General features: G+C 53.5%; 1 protein-coding gene across 1 annotated transcript; it reads right to left on the minus strand.

Moving 5' to 3' along the window:
* Positions 1–661: 661 nt before the first annotated feature.
* Positions 662–10,976, minus strand: MECR (mitochondrial trans-2-enoyl-CoA reductase). Its single transcript, XM_069875306.1, has 10 exons — positions 10,705–10,976; positions 7,403–7,500; positions 7,126–7,257; positions 5,342–5,485; positions 4,636–4,738; positions 4,265–4,367; positions 3,895–3,968; positions 2,852–2,912; positions 2,300–2,372; positions 662–1,108 (listed from the first exon to the last, which is right to left on the minus strand). The coding sequence occupies exons 1-10, from the start codon at positions 10,830–10,832 to the stop codon at positions 945–947; spliced, it is 1,080 nt and encodes a 359-aa protein (XP_069731407.1). The 5' UTR covers positions 10,833–10,976; the 3' UTR covers positions 662–944.
* Between the last annotated feature and the right edge of the window lie 7,638 nt (positions 10,977–18,614).

Genomic DNA, 18,614 nt, shown 5'->3' on the forward strand with positions numbered 1-18,614 from the left:
TAAACTTTTTCAAACTGCCTGTTGGTTTTGAGCCTGTTTGACTGCATCGAGTTATTGCAACCCAAGTGCAGGACCTGGTGCTGAGCCTTGTGGAATTGTTTCTGTTCATTTGTATCTTATACTTGACTAGATGGAAAATCCCCAGGATTTAGGACAGGGATGGGGCCAGTCCGTGAAGGAGCCCAGTGTGTTCAGTTTCCCGTCCTCCACATCGTGCCCCCCGCACCACCCTGAGCTCAGAAAGATCTGAACAAACCCCAACAGGCATGAGAGATGGATTTGCCAGAGGATCTTGTCACAATCAGTAGTGGCAGCGGGAACAGCAGCACAATTGAATTCAAGTCTCGGTGTCCCCCAAAACCCCCTTGCCCTGCAGGAGTCCTACTGGGTCCCAGTCTCCACATCCAACGTCACCACCCCAGCACTGTCCCCAAGGGGACAATGACATCTGTGGTGTCCCACAGCTCTGGATGGTGAGGCAGCACTTGGGAACTTATCATTTCTCTTTTTCTTTGGTTTGACTTCCTTTTTTGAGATGAAATTATGTCCAGGGCTGGGAAAAACCCTTTGTGTCCTCGTCCTCCAGCCCGCATTGTGTCCCCAGCCCCATCTTCCCAGCGTTGGACAAACTGGGCAGGGAAAAATGAAACTGAAATAGAAATAATAAAAAACAAATTGTTTTCTCTCAGTGCATCACTGTGGGGAGTGGCCCCAGGCTGAGGGCTCTCGGCTGCAGAACAAAATAGAGGGATATGGAGGTGGGTTCTGAGGCAAAGCTGCTGAGGCTTTTAAATCTTCAAGTGGGCACCTAAAAGTTCAAAAATCCCTGAATTTGAAGGTTTTCCCCCTTCAGCACCTCTTGGCTGAGGACAAGGCAGCCGGGGAACGCTTGGCGGTGGTGAGGCAGGACCAAGCTCTGGCTGCTGGCGCCCAGGAGCTGCCGGTCAGAGGAGCAGGATCTGCTTGGAGGACGTGAAGGGCTTCATGGCAGCTTCCAGCGCTGCCTTGTAGTCCTGGAGCGGGACCTCCGTGCAGGCCGGCGCCGTGAGCAGCCCCCTCCGGATGAGCTGGCACAAGGCGTCCATCATGCTGGTCAGGCTCTCCTGGTCTGAGAGGGAAGGGAGCTCTCGGCATCATAGAATCATAAACAGGTTGGAAAAGACCCATCGGATCATTGAGTCCAACCATTCCCATCAATCACTAAACCATGTCCCTCAGCACCTCATCCACCCGTCCCTTAAACCCCTCCAGGGAAGGTGACTCAACCCCCTCCCTGGGCAGCCTCTGCTTTGTTGCTCTTCTCTGGACTCACACTAGAGCCTCAACATCCTTCTTGTGGTGAGGGGTCCAGAACTGAACACAGGATTCAAGCAGAGGTCTCACTAGGGCTGACTACACAGGGAGAAGAACCTCCCTGGACCTGCTGGTCACGCCGTTTCTGATCCAAGCCAAGATGCCATTGGCCTTCTTGGCCACCTGGGCCCCTGCTGGCTCCTGTTCAGTCGCTGTCAACCAACACCCCCAGGTCCTTCTCCTCCAGGCAGTTTCCAGCCAGACTTCTCCTAGTCTGGAGCTGCTCAGGGTTGTTGTGCCCCAAGTGCAGGACCCGGCATTTGGCCTTGTTAAACCTCATCCCATTGGTCTCAGCCCATGGATCCAGCCTGTTCAGATCCCTTTGGAACCCTGCTGACCCTCCAGCAGATCCACACTCCCACCCAGCTTAGCGTCATCTCCAAACTTGCTAAGGGTGCCCTCGATGCCTTCATCCAGGTCATTGATAAAGACATTGAACAGGGCTGGACCCAGCACTGAGCCCTGGGGAACCCCACTTGTCACTGGCCTCCAGCTGGAGTTAACTCCATCTCCCACCACTCTCTGGGCCCTCCAGCCAACCAGGTTTCCACCCAGGAGAGTGTGCGCCTGTCCAGCCCAGAGGTGACAGTTTCTGAAGCAGAATGCTGGGAGAAACCGTGTCAAAGGCTTTACTGAAGTCCAGGATGCGTCCTGTGCCAGGCTAGGGCCACCAACCATCCCATACAGGGTCCTGGGGACACCAGGGTGTAATGTGCTCCCAGCTCCAGCACGTTGCGTGGGGCAAGAGCCCCCGGCATGGTGATGCTGCAGGCCCTGCCCATCCACACCACCAAGTTCCCTGCATTTTGGCCATGCTGAGGCCTGCCAGCACTCATGACATAAGTGACAGCAATGAGGACGGCCCCGGTGTGGTGGTTAGGCATCCGCTCCTGTGCCGACCCAACCCTCTGGGCCAGTTCTGCCCCCCAGCACCCATTCAGCTCACCCTGCGCATGCTCCTTCTTCCACTGGGTCATCCAGAAGCCACGGAGTCGCACGTCTCGGAAGATGAAGGCGCTCTGTGGAGAGAGGGAGCCACACACCCGGGTAAGACCCGTCCTCTCCCAGTGTGACAGTGGTGGAGGGTGGCAATGAGGGTCCTCGCACCTTCGTTAGCGCACTCATAAGAGTCAGGACAGAGTGGGAAGCAGAGATGGACTCAGAGGTGTGGAATCCAGGTGGCTTTGATGCTCAGCGGCTGTGAGGCCATTTCCCCTCTGGGATTTCACAGCAGCCCATACTGACCATAAATAAAGCCAAGAGACCTGTGCTGGGGTGCAAAGCAGCTCGTACTGTAACAGAGTACAGCAAACTGGTCAAAGCAAAAGCAGCCTGGAGGCTCTGAATTTGCCATCCAAGCAGCTGAGAGCAGCAGCAGAACCCTCTGGCTGCAGGCAAGTGAGAACCAAGCTTCTGCAGTGCCATGGGGGCAGGGACATCAGCAGTGGGGCACAGGGAACATGCCCTGAGGAAAATAGAAAACATCTCCAGAACTCACCACAGGCACCATCACGGGCTGCTTTGCCATCCCCCCGTAGGTGACCATGGTCCCTTTGGGCCTGGAAGAGGAAGGGGGCATTCAGATACAGGTCCCCAACCTGCAACTTTGTCCTTCCAGCCTCTCCCTCTGCCCTATCTAAATCCAATCCCACATAGAATCACGGAATCACTAGGTTGGAAAAGACCCACTGGATTATTGAGTCCAACCATTCCCATCAATCACTAAACCCTGTCCCTCAGCACCTCATCCACCCGTCTTTTAAACCCCTCCAGGGAAGGTGACTCAACCCCCTCCCTGGGCAGCCTCTGCCACTGCCCAATGACCCTTTCCATGAAATATTTTTTCCTGATGTCCAGCCTGAACCTCCCCTGGTGGAGCCTGAGGCCATTCCCTCTTGTCCTGACCCCTGTCCCTTGGGAGAAGAGCCAAGCTCCCTCCTCTCCACAACCTCCTTTCAGGGAGTTGTAGAGAGCAATGAGGTCTCCCCTCAGCCTCCTCTTCTCCAGCCTAAACACCCCCAGCTCTCTCAGACGCTCCTCTTGTTCTCCAGCCCCTTCCCCAGCTTCGTTGCTCTTCTCTGGACTCACTCCAGAGCCTCAACATCCTTCTTGTGGTGAGGGGCCCAGAACTGAACACAGGATTCAAGGAGCGGTCTCACCAGTGCCTCAGGGCTGTTCTCACAGCAGAACTCCCTCAGGCTCCACTTTCCAGGGGTCCCCTCTCTCTCCCACACACCTGGGAGTGAATCTGTTACCTGAATCTGCAGCTAAACACACCAGTAACCCCTGCCCAGGACCCGCGGGACCTTCCCAACTGGACCTCAGCTGCCTCCAGCCACCGGCAGCATTCCAGATATGCGGCAATGATGAGTTAAGTTCAAGTCACTGCTGTATTCCAAACCCACCTCTTCTCTCCTCGTTAACATCAGCAGAAAGCATGTCCAGACACCTCCTGTGCTTGGGGGGGCTCTGGAGCAGGACCCCCTAGGACTGGTCACCATCCCCGAGCCCACATCCAAGCCACCGCCCAGCCAAACTTACTGCAGGTGCCGCAGCATCTCCGTAGTGCTCTTGCCTCCAACACAGTTCAGGGCGAGCCGGGGCTTCGGGATGCTCTGCAAGAGTTTATTAAGAAGGTTCTCAAATTTTAAGGCTCCTTTTTGAGATGGGACTGCAACTCTTGAGGGAGCAACTGCTTTAAGCTCAACAGTTACCTGGGGCAACCAAGAGTCATAGAGAGAAAATCTTTGGTCTGGCCTTTGCGGTAGAAGCAAAAGCCCTCAACTCCTGTGGCTAAATCCTGATCTAGAGAGAGATTTGTCCTTTCCACCACCCCTGCACCTTTCCCTGCAGTGCTGAATGGCAGGGACAGTCCTGGATGTTCTCTCCAGTGGGATCAGCATTGAGGTACCTTAAATATGTCTTTCATCTCCGGTTTCCTCAGCATCTCCTCTGTGATGACGTGATCTGCGCCAAGCGCCAGCAGCCTCTCCACCAGCTTTGGGAGATCAGGTCTAGGGGAGGAAAAAAATTATATTCAATGACCCAAAAAGCAAAGTGTCACCTTGTCTCCCTCCTGCACAGAGGCAGCTCACGGACAACCGAGCAGAGGCTGGAGGACACCTTGGAGGAGCAAATGGGGTGCAGGCTGAACCACGGGAGAAAATCTGCTGTTGAATGGGCAGGACGACCAGGTCCTGACCCCAGACTTGCCTGACCTCCAACCTGTGCCAAGGGCAGCTCCTTTGCTACAGGGACCTTCTCCTGTCCCAAGGAACTCACCTGTCCCTCACCACATTGATGGTCTTAATTCCAGAGGCTTTGGCGATCTGGATAACAGCCTGGCCCACACCACTGTTGGCAGCATTCTGGATGATGGAGTCACCTGGATATAAATAAATCCAGATTTTCATAGATTCATAGAATGGTTTGGGTTGGAAGGGAACTCAAAGCCTACCCAGTCCCACATCCTGCCACAGGCAGAGACACCTCCCACTGGATCAGGGGCTCCAAGCCCCATCCAACCCGGTCTCCAACACCTCCAGGGATGGGGCAGCCACCACTGCTCTGGGCAACCTGGGCCGGGGCCTTTCCACTCTCAGAGCAGAACATTGCTTCCCAAGATTTCACCTCAATCTCCCATCTTTCAGCTCAGAACCGTTCCTCCTCATCCTATCCCTGCACTCCTTGACCAAGAGCCCCTCCCCAGCTTTCCTGCAGCCCCTTTCAGCCCTGGAAGCTGCTCTAAGGACTCCCTGCAGCCTTCTCCAGGCTGAACAACCCCAACTCTCTCAGCCTGGCCTCATTCAGGAAGTTCTCCAGCCCTCATGTCATCTCCGTGGCCTCCTCTGGACTCGCTCCAACAGCTCCATGTCCTTTCTGTGCTGAGGACTCCAGAACTGGATGCAGGACTCCAGGTGAGGTCTCTTTCACTGCACAAGTGACCATCAAATCCACCTGGATTCCCTTCCACCCAGCAAAGCCGTACCTGGCCCCAGGGTCTCAAAGTCAGCCAGCATGCGGTACGCCGTGCAGGGGTTGACGCTCAGGGTGGCAGCACACAGCACTGGGATGTCACTGGGCACCTTCAGCAGGGTCTCCTCGGGGAACACCCCCTGTGTCCGCCACGTCCCTGGGGTACCCGCAGCATTGCAACAGATAGGGGGGCAAGGAAAGGAAAAGGTTAGGAGAGCTCAACTTGTGCTGGATCTGGTTACTCAAAGTCCCATCCAACCTGGCCTTGAACACCTCCAGGGATGGGGAAGGCACCACTTCTTGCCAAGAGAAGCCAGAGTTTCTTCAACCTAGAGGCTTAACACCAGTCGCAGCAGCATCACCACAGTGTGCATCATCTAAATCCCAGAGAGTGAATTTTGAAACATTTCCCGTATGGGTACGGCCAAAACACTGTGAGAGGCAGGGGACAAACCCCTTGCTGCCCACCACGATCTGTCACCCAGCCAAGTCTAATCATTTCCCAGAGAAATAATGGGACTGGGGGCTCCCCAGGCGCTGGGGATGTGTGGAGCTAATGGAAACACTCCCCATCCAATGGAGGAGTCCACACAGTCGAAGCTGGTTTAGTTGGATTTATCCCTCTTCATTTATGTCTGATTTAACCCCCTATCATCCACTTACTTCCCTTTTTATGCTTAAATATACCACATTTGGATCTTAACTAGATTGCTTTCCTTCTCCCATCAAGCGAAAAAAGCCTTTTAAGAAGAAACAGGCAAAAGCCAAGCTGTTACATTAAACCAGATCCAACAATTTTTCCAGCCATTGGCATTTTGGAAGAGCACAAGAGGTATTTGTTGGAAATTAAATTCCCATGCTTTCCCTATCACAGCACTATTAAGGCAAAAACTGTAATGAGATGTAACCATGACCTTGCCCAGGTTAAACACTTTATCTCAGGTCCTTAAAGCATCTCTAAGCAGATGTGACAAAATGCAGCAGTTTCCAGAGAAATAGATTGCTGCGATGCTTTATAACTATATAAAAGTGCTATAGAAAAGGAGATTATTTCTAAATTAAAGTTCAGCATAAGCAATGGCATCGCTGTTGCTCCTCTTGCATGTGCTCTGTGGTTTTGCATTGCACGTGCCCCCTTCTCTAGGAGCTCCTGTCTTTCTCCTTGCACCAGCATAGGATGAGCAGCATCGCTCGCTGTGCCTGGGGACCAGGAACTGAGTTGGCTTTGAACAAAACAGCAACATTAAAAATAAAAATACGTGGCAGAAAGAATAAAACTTGAACCTAGATCTAAACAGGTAAGAAATGAAGATGCCTTTGTGCAGCTCCAGCAGTTTTCCTGATGCTTCTTGTCTGAGACAATCCAGGCCATTAGATTTAAGATTAGGCTAATACAGCACTAAATGGGTTCCAACTGCTGCTTCTCTCGCCCAAACATTCACTAATGGAACTGGTTTTTCATTTTAAGTCACATCCAATTGGATGTAATTGCTGTAAGCAAGAGGAGCACAGGGCTCTACCCACACTCAGCAATCAGGGTGCTTTGCAGAAGAGCCGTTCTGCTCCGGGATCCCTAAAATCCCTGCACCAGGTCCCAAAGGATGGGTTCCCATGGGACACGACCATGGATTTGTTCTCTGGGCAGCCTTGGGCAGCTCCTGGCAGGCTGGAGCATTCCCAAAACCCCCTGAGAAGATGCTCTGCAGGTCAGAGAAAGCAGAGGAAGAGCTCGCCTGCAAGACAGGATCCAGCAGTGCTGTGGCTCCCGGTACGAGAAATGCTGCGGAATGCACTCACCAAGTCCAGTGACCGCTGGGATGACCCAGTCCCCGGGTTTCAGAGCCGCTACGTGCTTCCCGACCTCCAGCACTTCCCCAACACCTTCGTTCCCTCCCACGGTCGGCAGTGGGGAGAGGATGGCGTAGGTCCCTGCCAGGAAGCCGAGCGTGAGCTGGAGAGCACATCACAGCTCAAACCTCCCCACCCCAGGAGCTGCCTCCAAACCCTCCGAGACAACCCACCAGGAGCATCCCACAAGAATTAATATGCAGAAAAGCTACAGCCAGCGTGTTACCTTGGATCATATTGATGTCAGCAGGATTGATGGGGGCTGCCAACATCTTGACATGGACATCAGAGTCCCCCAGCTTGGCCACCTCGAGGTCCTTTAGTCTGAACAGCGAGATACAAAGGAAAAGGGCATTAATAGGGGCTTGGCCAACGTCTGCTGCATCTTGCTTTGAGCTGGAGAGATGCCTGTACCCCACAACACATTAGAATCATAGAATCATAGAATCACCAGGCTGGAAAAGACCCACTGGATTATCGAGTCCAACCATTCCCATCAATCACTAAACCATGTCCCTCAGCACCTCATCCACAGGTCCCTTAAACCCCTCCAGGGAAGGTGACTCAACCCCCTCCCTGGGCAGCCTCTGACAGTGCCCAATGACCTTTTCTGTGAAAAACTTTTTCCTGATGTCCAGCCTGAACCTCCCCTGGTGGAGCTTGAGGCCATTCCCTCTCGTCCTGTCCCCTGTCACTTGGGAGAAGAGCCCAGCTCCCTCCTCTCCACAACCTCCTTTCAGGGAGTTGCAGAGAGCAATGAGGTCTCCCCTCAGCCTCCTCTTCTCCAGGCTAAACACCCCCAGCTCTCTCAGCCGCTCCTCTTGTTCTCCAGCCCCCTCACCAGCTTCATTGTTCTTCTCTGGACTCGCTCCAGAGCCTCAACATCCTTCTTGTGGTGAGGGGCCCAGAACTGAACACAGCATTCGAGGAGCGGTCTCACCAGTGCCGAGTACAGAGGCAGAATAACCTCCCTGGACCTTCTGGTCACGCCGTTTCTGATCCAAGCCAAGATGCCACTGGCTGGGATTGCTTTGAGGCAGGTGCACTTGGCCTCGTTGAATCTCCTGAGGTCACACAGCTCCATCTCCCCAACCTGTCCAGGTCCTTCTGCACCCATCCCTTCCCTCCACCACATCAACTGCACCACACAGCTTGGTGTCACCAGCACTCGCTGTCATCAGAGCGCCCTCAATCCCTGCATCAGTGCTTTGAGCACAAACCCTCTGCTTGCATTTTGATCCCACAAAAATAATCAGATTTCTCTTAAACAGACAGACAGACTGTTGATGGAGGCTGCCAAAAGCCAACCATCCCACGTGAGTAACGCTCACGAATCTTGAGAAATCCAGCAGGTTGCATTAAAAAAAAGCCACTGTTTGAGCTGGCTGGGGATTTTTACGGCCCCTCTTTAGCATTATGGGAACTCGGGTATTGTGAGAAGTCTGCAAAAACAGAGAAGTCGAGACCAGCCTTGCAGAAATCTCAGGAGCCCGCACTGGTGACAAGCACCGTTGCGCAACTAAATGGTCATAAGGAAAAGCAACTGTTCATCCCCCAAAACCCTAGGGTACGGTGTCTGGGTGCACCTGGATAATGTATTGGCACCTCCCACATTCCTAGGGGTGACCTGAGCTGGTTTAAGCAGGGCAGTGAGTCCTTGAGGCTTCCTACCTTGTAAGAAAAGGCATAAAAATCACAAAACTGGGACTTTTTGCCTATTTTAGAAGGAAAATCCTACACTGCTGCCAAGCACAAGCTGCTTGTCCCCAGAACCAGTTGTGATGCTGGCTTGACTGGAAGGGACCTCAAAGCCCATCTAGTCCCACCCCCTGCCATGGGCAGGGACACCTCCCACTGGATCAGGGACTCCAAGCCCCATCCAACCTGGTCTCCAACACCTCCAGGGATGGGGCAGCCACCTCTTGGGGATGGGACCCAAGTTGAAACCTCAAAAAGGAACTCCTCACACGTGATGCAACCAAGGACGAAGCTGTTGTGCAGCGATGCATGGGCTCAGACCTCCCCACTGTATCTCAAATTAAGCAAGAACGGGCTTTCTGGGAAAAACACATGCATTTAAGGCAAATTGAAGAACTATCAGCAGGCTGCTGGGGGATGGGGAAGGGAAACGCTGCTGAAGCAGCCCCCCCGTCCCAACATCCACTGCGAGACCTCAGTATGGGGAACAGTGTCCCCCCAATGTGCTCAAAAGCCTCCAAGCATCCTTGGCATGGCCCTGGGGGTCCTGCAGGAGCTGCACCCCATCCTCACCTGCTTCCTCTAGGGTGGGCAACCCCGCACTCCCTGCAATGCATCCCAAAAGCAGCACGCCAGCACCCCCAGACCCACTCCCCCGTCTGCACCTCCACCCCTTACCTACCTACCCCCCTACACCTTACACTGCCCCCACCCCAGCCCCCCTTGACCTCCGTCTCTCCCTATGCTGAAACCCACCCCAACCTCAACCCTACTCCTGCACCCCCCTCCCTGCAATGCACCCCATGCCTGTACCCCCCCACTGCACCTCTGTACAGCCCTCAGCACCCCAGTACAGCTCTCCCTGCTCAGCTATGGACTCCTGTACAGCCCCCAACGCACCCCAGTACAGCCCCCAATGCACCCCAACACAGCTCCCCCTGCACCCCAGTACAGATCCCTCAATGCACCCCAGTATGGACCCTAATACACCCCAGTACGGATCCCCCAATGCACCCCAGTCCAGCTCTCCTGCATCCCAGTACGGACATCAATGCACCCCAGTACGGACTCCAATGCACCCCAGTACAGCCCCCCCAATGCACCCCAGTACAGCCCCCCCAATGCACCCCAGTACCGGTCCCCCTGCACCCCACCACAGATCCCCCAGTGCATCCCAGTATGGACCCCAATGCACCCCAGTACAGACCCCCCAATGCACCCCAGTACTGCTCCCAATGCACTCCAATACAGCTTCCTCTGCACCCCAGTACGGACTCCAATGCACCCCAGTACAGACCCCCCAATGCACCCCAGTACAGCTCCCCCTGCACCCCAGTACGGACCTTAATACACCCCAATCCAGATCCCCCAATGCACCCCAGTACAGCCCCCCTGCACCCCAGTCCAGATCCCCCAGTGCATCCCAGTACAGCTCCCTCTGCACCCCAGTATGGACCCCAATGCACCCCAGTACAGACCCTCCAATGCACCCCAGTACAGAGCCCCCAGTGCACCCCAGTACAGCTTCCTCTGCACCCCAGTACGGACTCCAATGCACCCCAGTACAGACCCCCCAATGCACCCCAGTACAGCTCCCCCTGCACCCCAGTACGGACCTTAATACACCCCAATCCAGATCCCCCAATGCACCCCAGTACAGCCCCCCTGCACCCCAGTCCAGATCCCCCAATGCTCCCCAGTACAGCTCCCTCTGCACCCCAGTACGGACCCCAATGCACCCCAGTCCAGCTCCCCCTGCAAACCAGCACGGACCCCAATGCACCCCAGTCCAGCTCGCCCTGCACCCCAGCCCACCCCCGCCCCCCTTACTGCAGGACGCCGCAGGGCTCCCCGTGCCGCTCGTAGAGCAGCCCCCGCGGGGGCCGCGCCGGGGCCGAGCGCGCCCGCACCGGGAGCAACCGCGACCCGCCGAGCGCCCGCGCCGCCGCCCGCTGCATGTCGGCTGCGCTCGGCTTGGGTTCGGCTGCGCTCGGCTCCGCTCGGCTTGGGTTCGGCTGCGCTCGGCTCCTCTCGTAACTGTTCGGCTCAGGTTCGGGCTCGGTTCGGCTCAGGTTCGGCTCCGCTCGGTCGTACTCGTCACCGCTCGGCTTGAGCCCGGCGCGGCTGCCGGTGACGTCCCGAGGAAGCCCCGCCCCCCGGCGGCCTTAAGGCGGCGCGGCCACTGCTGCGATGAGTCGGCGGGGCCTTAGCGGGGCTTCCCGGGAATGGCGGGGGCCGGGCCCTGCCGCGGGGCTGGCTTGTCCCAAAATCCTTCTGAAACCCTGAAATATGCCGGCGCCAGCGCGGTGAGGGCAGCCCAGGGGGCTCGGTGATGGGCACAGGGAGGACGTGGGGCTGTGGGAGCGAGTCCACAGGAGGCCATGGGGATGTGCAAGGCCAGGCTGAGAGAGCTGGGGTTGTTCAGCCTGGAGAAGAGAAGGCTCCAGGGAGACCTTAGAGCAGCTTCCAGGGCTGAAAGGGGCTCCAGGAAAGCTGGGGAGGGGCTCCTGATCAGGGAGGCAGGGATGGGACAAGGGGGAATGATTTTGAGCTGAAAGAGGGGAGATTGAGGTGAGATCTTGGAAAGAAATATTTTGCTGTGAGGGTGGGGAGGCCCTGGCCCAGGTTGCCCAGAGCAGTGGTGGCTGCCCCATCCCTGGAGGTGTTGGAGACCGGGTTGGATGGGGCATGGAGCCCCTGATCCAGTGGGAGGTGTCCCTGCCCATGTCAGGAAGGTGGAACTGGATGGGCTTTGTGGTCCCTTCCAACCCAACCCATTCTAGAGAGTCCAGGCAACAAGAGTTTTTGGGTCCTGGTGTGTGTGATGGGACTCTTCTTCACAGAGGGTCACTGGGCACTGTCAGAGGCTGCCCAGGGAGGGGGTTGAGTCACCTTCCCTGGAGGGGTTTAAGGGACGGGTGGACGAGGTGCTGAGGGACATGGTTTAGTGTTTGATAGGAATGGTTGGACTCGATGATCCAGTGGGTCTCTTCCAACCTGGTTATTCTATGATTCTATGATTCTTGGGGGAGAACAGCCCCTTTTCTCTGGCTTTCTGCAGCCACCCTGGCACGGACGTGTGTGTGTGCTCTAGGCAGGGAAAGCTGCACAGCAAACGTTAATCAGCTGGTTCGTTAAAACAACAGACGCCTGACATGAACAGTGAGGAGAAATCCTAATAGTAGTTTAATTCAATGTTTTGTATAATTAGCTTGAAGGAAAGGTCTCATTTATTCTTCCAATTAGAGCTGATTAGATCACAGGAAGAAAAGGCCAGTGCAGACGTCTGCCCCGCCGAGCGACCTGTCAGGGCAGAACCGACAGGGATTTTACAAATAATTTCTTCTTTCATGTAGGGATTGGACTGCTCCGACTGGCTGGTGGGAGCAGCTCAATAAATCGTGCTTTACTCATCGCAGTCCGCTTCTACGTGCAATCAGCAGATTTCTTCACTAACAGAGTCCCTCCCCTGGCCAGCGCGGGAGCTTTGGTGGCCACCTTCCCTGGAGGGGTTTAAGGGACGGGTGGATGAGGTGCTGAGGGACATGGTTTAGTGATTGGTGGGAATGGCTGGACTCGATGATCCTGGAGGTCCTTTCCGACCTAGTGATTCTATGATTCCAGCAACAGGACACGTGCAGACCCCGCGAGGCATCCAGATCAGCCGGGGTGCTGAGTGGAAGGTTCCTCAGGAGTGGGGAAGGGATCATCCCCTCAGACTTGGTGCTGGTGAGGCCACACCTTGAATCCTGTGCTCAGTTTTGGTCCCTCATTGCAAGAAAGACCTTCAGGGGCTGGAGTGTGTCTGGAGAAGACAACGGAGCTGGGAAAGGGTCTGGAGCCCAGGGGTTCTGGGAGTGGCTGAGGTACCTGGGGCTGTTTAATGTGGAGAAGAAGAGGCTGAGGGGAGATTTCATCGTTCTCTGCAGCTCCTGGAAGGGAGGTTGTGATGAGGTGGGTGCTGGTCTCCTCTGCCAAGTAACAAGTGATGAAACGAAAGGAAATGGCCTCAAGTTGCACCAGGGGAGGTTTGAATTGGATATCAGGAAGGATTTCTTTACTGAAAGGATTTTCAGGCATTGGAAGAGGCTGCCAGAGCAGTGGTGGAGTCTCCATCTCTGAAGGCATTCCAAAAACATGCAGATGTGGCACTTTGTGACATGGTTTAGTAGGCATGGAGGTGTTGGGCTGATGGTTGGACTGGTCTTTTCCAACTTTAATGATTCTCTATGATTTCAAACCATGTTTCCCTGCTTGGGTTGGCTGGACCCTTTCTATTCAGCGTGAACCATGGGCAAGACTGGATTTGCTCCCTGGTCTTGCAGCTCCAGGGATGCCCCATGCATGCAGTGGGTTTGAAAGGCCTCAGAGCAACCCCATGGTGGTGGTGTCATGAGGATGGTAAAGTAAAGCTTCTCCCATCTCATCGGTTTGGTGGGATCCTGAATGCATCTGTGTCCTCGAAGCATCTTTACCAGTGGAGAGGGGGGCTGAGCAGGGTGTGTAGCCGTCTCTGGCATGGCTGGCTGCTTTAAATCAGCATTTTAATCTAATCACAGCAATAAAATAATAGGATTTTAATAGCCTCAAACCCAGCAGCATTGTGAGGATGTCAAGAGTGCTTAAGATTTTATGGTGGGGCGGCCGCAGGAGGGGCTTCAGGCATGGCAAAGGATGCTCACGATGCCAGCAGGCCCGCACGCTGGGAGACGTGGGTGCCCGAGCTCTGCGCCGCATGCCGAAGGGTTAATCTCTAATTACACCACCCAAATGAGATGCCTTTCTGTACCCTTAGAAACATATGCATTCACAAATGAGGGCTGGCAGACAATTTATGATTATTTTGTTAATGTTTCTCCTGTAACAAGCGCCATTTCCTGGTGATTAATGACTACTTCATCTTCTCAAGTTACGTTTTTTTTAGGAGAGATGCATGAAAATCCATTTTGCAGTCGAGGGTTTCGGCGCAGGTAGTAAGAGGTAAGAGGAGATGGTTCTGAGTAGCCGGTGCTGCGGTGGGTGCTCCAGCCAGGGGAAAAAGGTGATGCTCTGTGCTCCTCTCTGCCTTAAAATCTTGTTATTGTTAATGAGCTATGATTTAGCACAGCCCTTGATTGATTTGACTGATTCATGGCTGGAAATGAGAAGTTCTGCCAATGAGGTGGGTTTATTCTTGCAGACATGGGGAAGCCGCAGCCCAGAGCCCAGCAGGACACGGGGCTGGGTGGGAGCAAGTCCCAGCAAGAGCTGGGTGACACTGAGGTGACGTTCGCTGTCATTTCATCCCTTAAACCTCCAGACCTGTTGAGGACAGAGAATTGTCCCTTGGTTTAAAACGTGAGCCCAGCGAGTTCAGCGCAGCCCCAGGAGCTCCGTGTGTGCTGCGCTGCCTCCAGGTGTCCTGGCACTTAATCAAGTTAATGTGGAATTATTAATTAACTGCTTACAAGATCGGCACACATTTTAATTAAGGACAATAGTAATCTATTGCCTTTTCCCTTTTTGGTGGAGAAGTTGAAGTGTTTCTGCTTCTTTTAGGAATAATTAAGAAAGCGAAAGCTGGAGAGTTTGCCTCAATGAGGGGCTCCTTTTGGGGGATCCTCGGTGCTGCACCTTGGTGGCCTTCCATGGCAATGAGATGTGGTCCAAGCACTGTGTACCTCCCAGAGACCTTGCAGGTGCACCTTGCGGGTGTTTTGGGTTGGGATCCTAGGTCTGGGATGCACCAGCAGGACGAGACTTGTAAAACAATCTGCAAAAATTCCCTTATTCAGGCAGAGAAAGGGATGCTCAGAAACATTCGGCAGTCGATGGGCTGCACCGTCCCACCAGGCACAGAGCTTCTGTCTCCACCAATCACTGCAGCTGCCATCCCGTCCTCCTCTTGTGTCCATCACAGGGTCCTGGGGCTGGACCCATCCCACCACCTGGTTTTTATAAAACTTAGGAACAGCCCAGTTGTTATTTTCCCACTTTGAGCCACATTCACCCCAAACCCAGCAGCACTGGCAGAGCCCCGTGGCTCTGACATTGATTGTCTTTTTATTAGATGTGACTGAATCTTTGAATAAAAAACACATTGTCCTTCAAGACCCACTTTACATAATCCTCAGCTTATCCCTGAAACCCTCGGACAGTGCTGGACAACTCCATAAACCCCATTGAATCCTTTTCCCAGAGCCCCATGCCTGATGCTCTCGGCTCACTGTGGTGTCCAGGGCAGATGTGACTGGATGCCCAAAGAGGCTTTATATATTTTTTAGCATGCTGATGGTTGCTTCTTGCCCCTCCAATGTTTTTATCCCCCTTTAAATTGTTCCATTGTCAGATAATAATAAAACAAGAAACGCGATGTTAGCAGCTAACAAAGAACGGATGAGTTCTGATGCTCTGCCAATGCGATGAACAAGGCAGCTTCATCTCAATGCCACAAATAAGGGAGGAGAGGGAGATGCTGAGAGGATCCAGCTCTGCTGCTGCTTGCTGGCTCTGCCTGTGAGCAGAATAACCTTGGGACATCATCCTTGCTTGGTCCTTGCTGTTGCTTTTCCCATCACTGTTTTTTCCTGTGCTGGTCATATTTGGGCTGGGCAGCAGAGCTGGTTCGTTCCTGGTCTCTCGGTGATTAATGCATAAATCACCCACTTGGGCTTCTTTCCAGCTTGGGGCAGTGCAGGAGCTGGGGATTGGTGTTTGGGAGTTGATGCTGGATTGAGGTGTGATGCTGACAGGTGGAGGGAGATTGCAGCTGGGGGTTGAGATGCTGCTTTTAGGACACAAGCGCCTGCAACAGCACCCAAAGGCACCCCTGGGGTAATTTGCACCCCTCTGTCCATATCATCTGAGCATCACCTCTGCTTGCCTCTCCACAGATCCACTGCAGCACGCCCTGTGCTCACGTGTGTGGTGGCAGGATAAGCAAGAGGCTTCATAGTTCTGTTTCCATGGGAAATGCAGTGTAGGAGCTGCTGTGCTCTCCATACCATCTCCACTTCAGATGGAGCAGTGAGCAGGGGAGATCTCTTGAATCCTAGATCATGGAATGGTTTGGGTTAGAAGAGATCTCAAAGCCCATCCAGTTCCAACCCCCCTGGCATGGGCAGGGGCACCTCCCACTGGATCAGGGGCTCCAAGCCCCATCCAACCTGGCCTTGAACCCCTCCAGGGATGGGGCAGCCACCACTGCTCTGGGTAACCTGGGCCAGGGCCTCCCCACCCTCACAGCGAAACATTTCTTCCCAAGATCCCATCTCAATCTCCTCTCTTATAGATTAAATCTGTTTCCCTCTTCAAATACCTTGTAAAGAAGCCTAGGTGAAGAAAAGAATCAGTTCAGCATCTTTTATCCTTTTGAAACTGTGTTTTAGCTTTTCTTTTTCCCTCGCCTCCGGCTCCAGGTCCCAATATGTTCCCATTCCGCTCCCATCAGCTGCAGACCTGAAATATTTCTAACACTGCAGGAAACTGTGAGCATGAACCATCTTCTTTGGGAAAAGAATTGGTCGATCTCTGGGTTTTGCAGGTTCAAAGCTGGTTGGTTTTGTTCGTTCCTGCTTGGCTGAAATGCCTGACAGGCTCTTTTTGTTGGAAACTGCCGAGCGCATCCTTTCTGTGATGGAGTTTGGAAAACAACCAAACTGGAGCTGCCGATGCTCAGAGGAGGACAAACAAGAGGGAGGAGAGCTGGCCCTTCCCCTGTACATAAAATTAAGTTAAATAACCTCAAACGAGCTGTAAAACCAGATTTAAAATAATAATAAATAAATGCTGGAGACAATGTTGTTCCCTCCTTTCCTTTCAGTTGGGTTTTAAATGATCAGGAAGGCTGGTTGCACATCTCTCTCTTTGCTCAGGCTCCAACCTGTCAGTACTCAGAAATGATTATGAGATATTTGAGCAATATCCAAACCCCAGGTCTGCAAATAAATGGCTTTTGTGATTTTGGATGTGATCAGAGACCCAAAACTCCCTGGCTGATTTACATCCCCTCTCCCTCAAAAGAAAAACTCCAAAGCAACAGTGGAGCAGAGGGCACGGGGAGTTTTAGTGCGGATCTACTTGGTTTTAGTGCCTTTATTCCTTTTTTTTTTCATAGGATCATAGAATATTTTGGTTTGGAAGGGACCTCAAAGCCCATCCAGTTCCACCTTCCTGACATGGGCAGGGACACCTCCCACTGGATCAGGGGCTCCAAGCCCCATCCAACCTGGCCTTGAACCCCTCCAGGGATGGGGCAGCCACCACTGCTCTGGGCAACCGCGCAGCAAGGTTTCTTCCCAAGATCTCATCTTGATCTCCCTTCTTTCAGCTCAAAATCATTCCCCCTTGTCCCCTCCCTGCCTCCCTGATCAAGAGCCCCTCCCCAGCTTCCCTGGAGCCCCTTTCAGCCCTGGAAGCTGCTCTAAGGTCTCCCTGGAGCCTTCTCGTCTCCGGGCTGAACATCCCCAACTCTCTCAGCCTGTCTGATTACAGGAGGTTCTCCAGCCCTTAGATCATCTCCATGGCCTCCTCTGGACTCACTCCAACAGATCCATGTCCTTCAGTGGCTGGGGGGGAAAAAAACAGTCATTTTCTGGATGCATTTGATCCTCAAACTCAGCTGTGTGTTGGGCATTTGTATGGCTGGGTCACCGAGCGCTCAAAAAATGCTGTCAGAGCAGCTCCTGGGTGAGGGTTGAGCTTTGGGTGTTGGACACGGATCCCCGGGCTTCAAAGTTCTCCATGGACAAACCCCAGGTCCCTTGGAGCACAAGCCAAGAGGCAAGGGCTTGGGTCTTAAATAACATCTTCTACCATTTTCTTGGCTATTTCCTCTGGGAACTCTTGCTCAGTCGTTGCATCGAACAGGAATAGGGAGGTTTATTTGGACAAAGACACAGAAGTTATTTCATCCTTTCAGGCTGTGATAACTCATCTAATAGCCCCATTACATCCGGCCACGGCACTGCAGCGGGCGTCTGACCGCTTGGAGCTGGACGGACGGGGAGGAGAGCGGCGGGATGAGATAATCTATTTTGTCTGTTAAGAAAGAAAAGGGATTTTTGGCATTAGAAAAAGGCAAGTGATTTGAGAAAATAGCAGAGTTATTAGAGATAAAGAACAGGATGGGGGTGTAATAGGTGGAGGTATAGAAAAAGAAAGAGGAGGACGCTGGGGAAAAAGAGAGAGAGACTGGTGTAAAGGGAAGAGGAGGGGGGGAAGCAGGAGGTGAAAATTTAGGGGGTGAAATTGCTTCAATTTCAGTGCAGGCTGCTGGGGGTGGAGTCCCTGCAGCTCTGCCAGAAGACACTGCTGGGGGTGATGCCTGGGGTGGTGCAGACCCCACACCATGTGGGTTTCGTGGGGGAAAAATGGGGAATTATTGTGCTGTCAGCAAAAAACCTAAATGTTTTCTGAAGATAAATTAAAAACTGAAGGGTTTTGGTATGGAAAGCTCTGGTCAGCATGGAGATGCTTGTCCAGTTGGTTTGGGTGAGGCCGGTGGGTTCTGCAGCTCCATCCTGTGGGCACCAGGTAAGGGCTCGAGGCAGCCCCTGACCCTCCATCTGCCTTTGTATGGAGATAATTGAGAGCAAAAAAAAATCTTCCCCAAAGTTCTGTTGACTCCAAAGAGATTCAAAGCCCCAAACAGCAGCTTTTTACCCCAACCTGGGGGAACCCAAGTGATGTGGTGGGGCTGTGGTGGCTGTGCTTGAGGCTTCAGTCAGCGAACACACCGGAGCTGAAAACATTTATCCTTT

The sequence above is a fragment of the Phaenicophaeus curvirostris genome, chromosome 23 (assembly GCF_032191515.1).
Source record: "Phaenicophaeus curvirostris isolate KB17595 chromosome 23, BPBGC_Pcur_1.0, whole genome shotgun sequence".
Taxonomy (NCBI): domain Eukaryota; kingdom Metazoa; phylum Chordata; class Aves; order Cuculiformes; family Cuculidae; genus Phaenicophaeus; species Phaenicophaeus curvirostris.

Excerpts from the sequence above, each read along its gene's own strand:
- MECR (XM_069875306.1), bottom strand. The coding sequence starts at position 10,832 with ATGCAGCGGGCGGCGGCGCGGGCGCTCGGCGGGTCGCGGTTGCTCCCG. Across the intron at positions 4,368-4,635 it reads ATCAATGTGGTGAGGGACAG|ACCTGATCTCCCAAAGCTGG; the intron begins GTGAGTTCCTTG and ends TTCCTCCCCTAG. Across the intron at positions 2,913-3,894 it reads GAGATGCTGCGGCACCTGCA|GCCCAAAGGGACCATGGTCA; the intron begins GTAAGTTTGGCT and ends TTCCTCTTCCAG.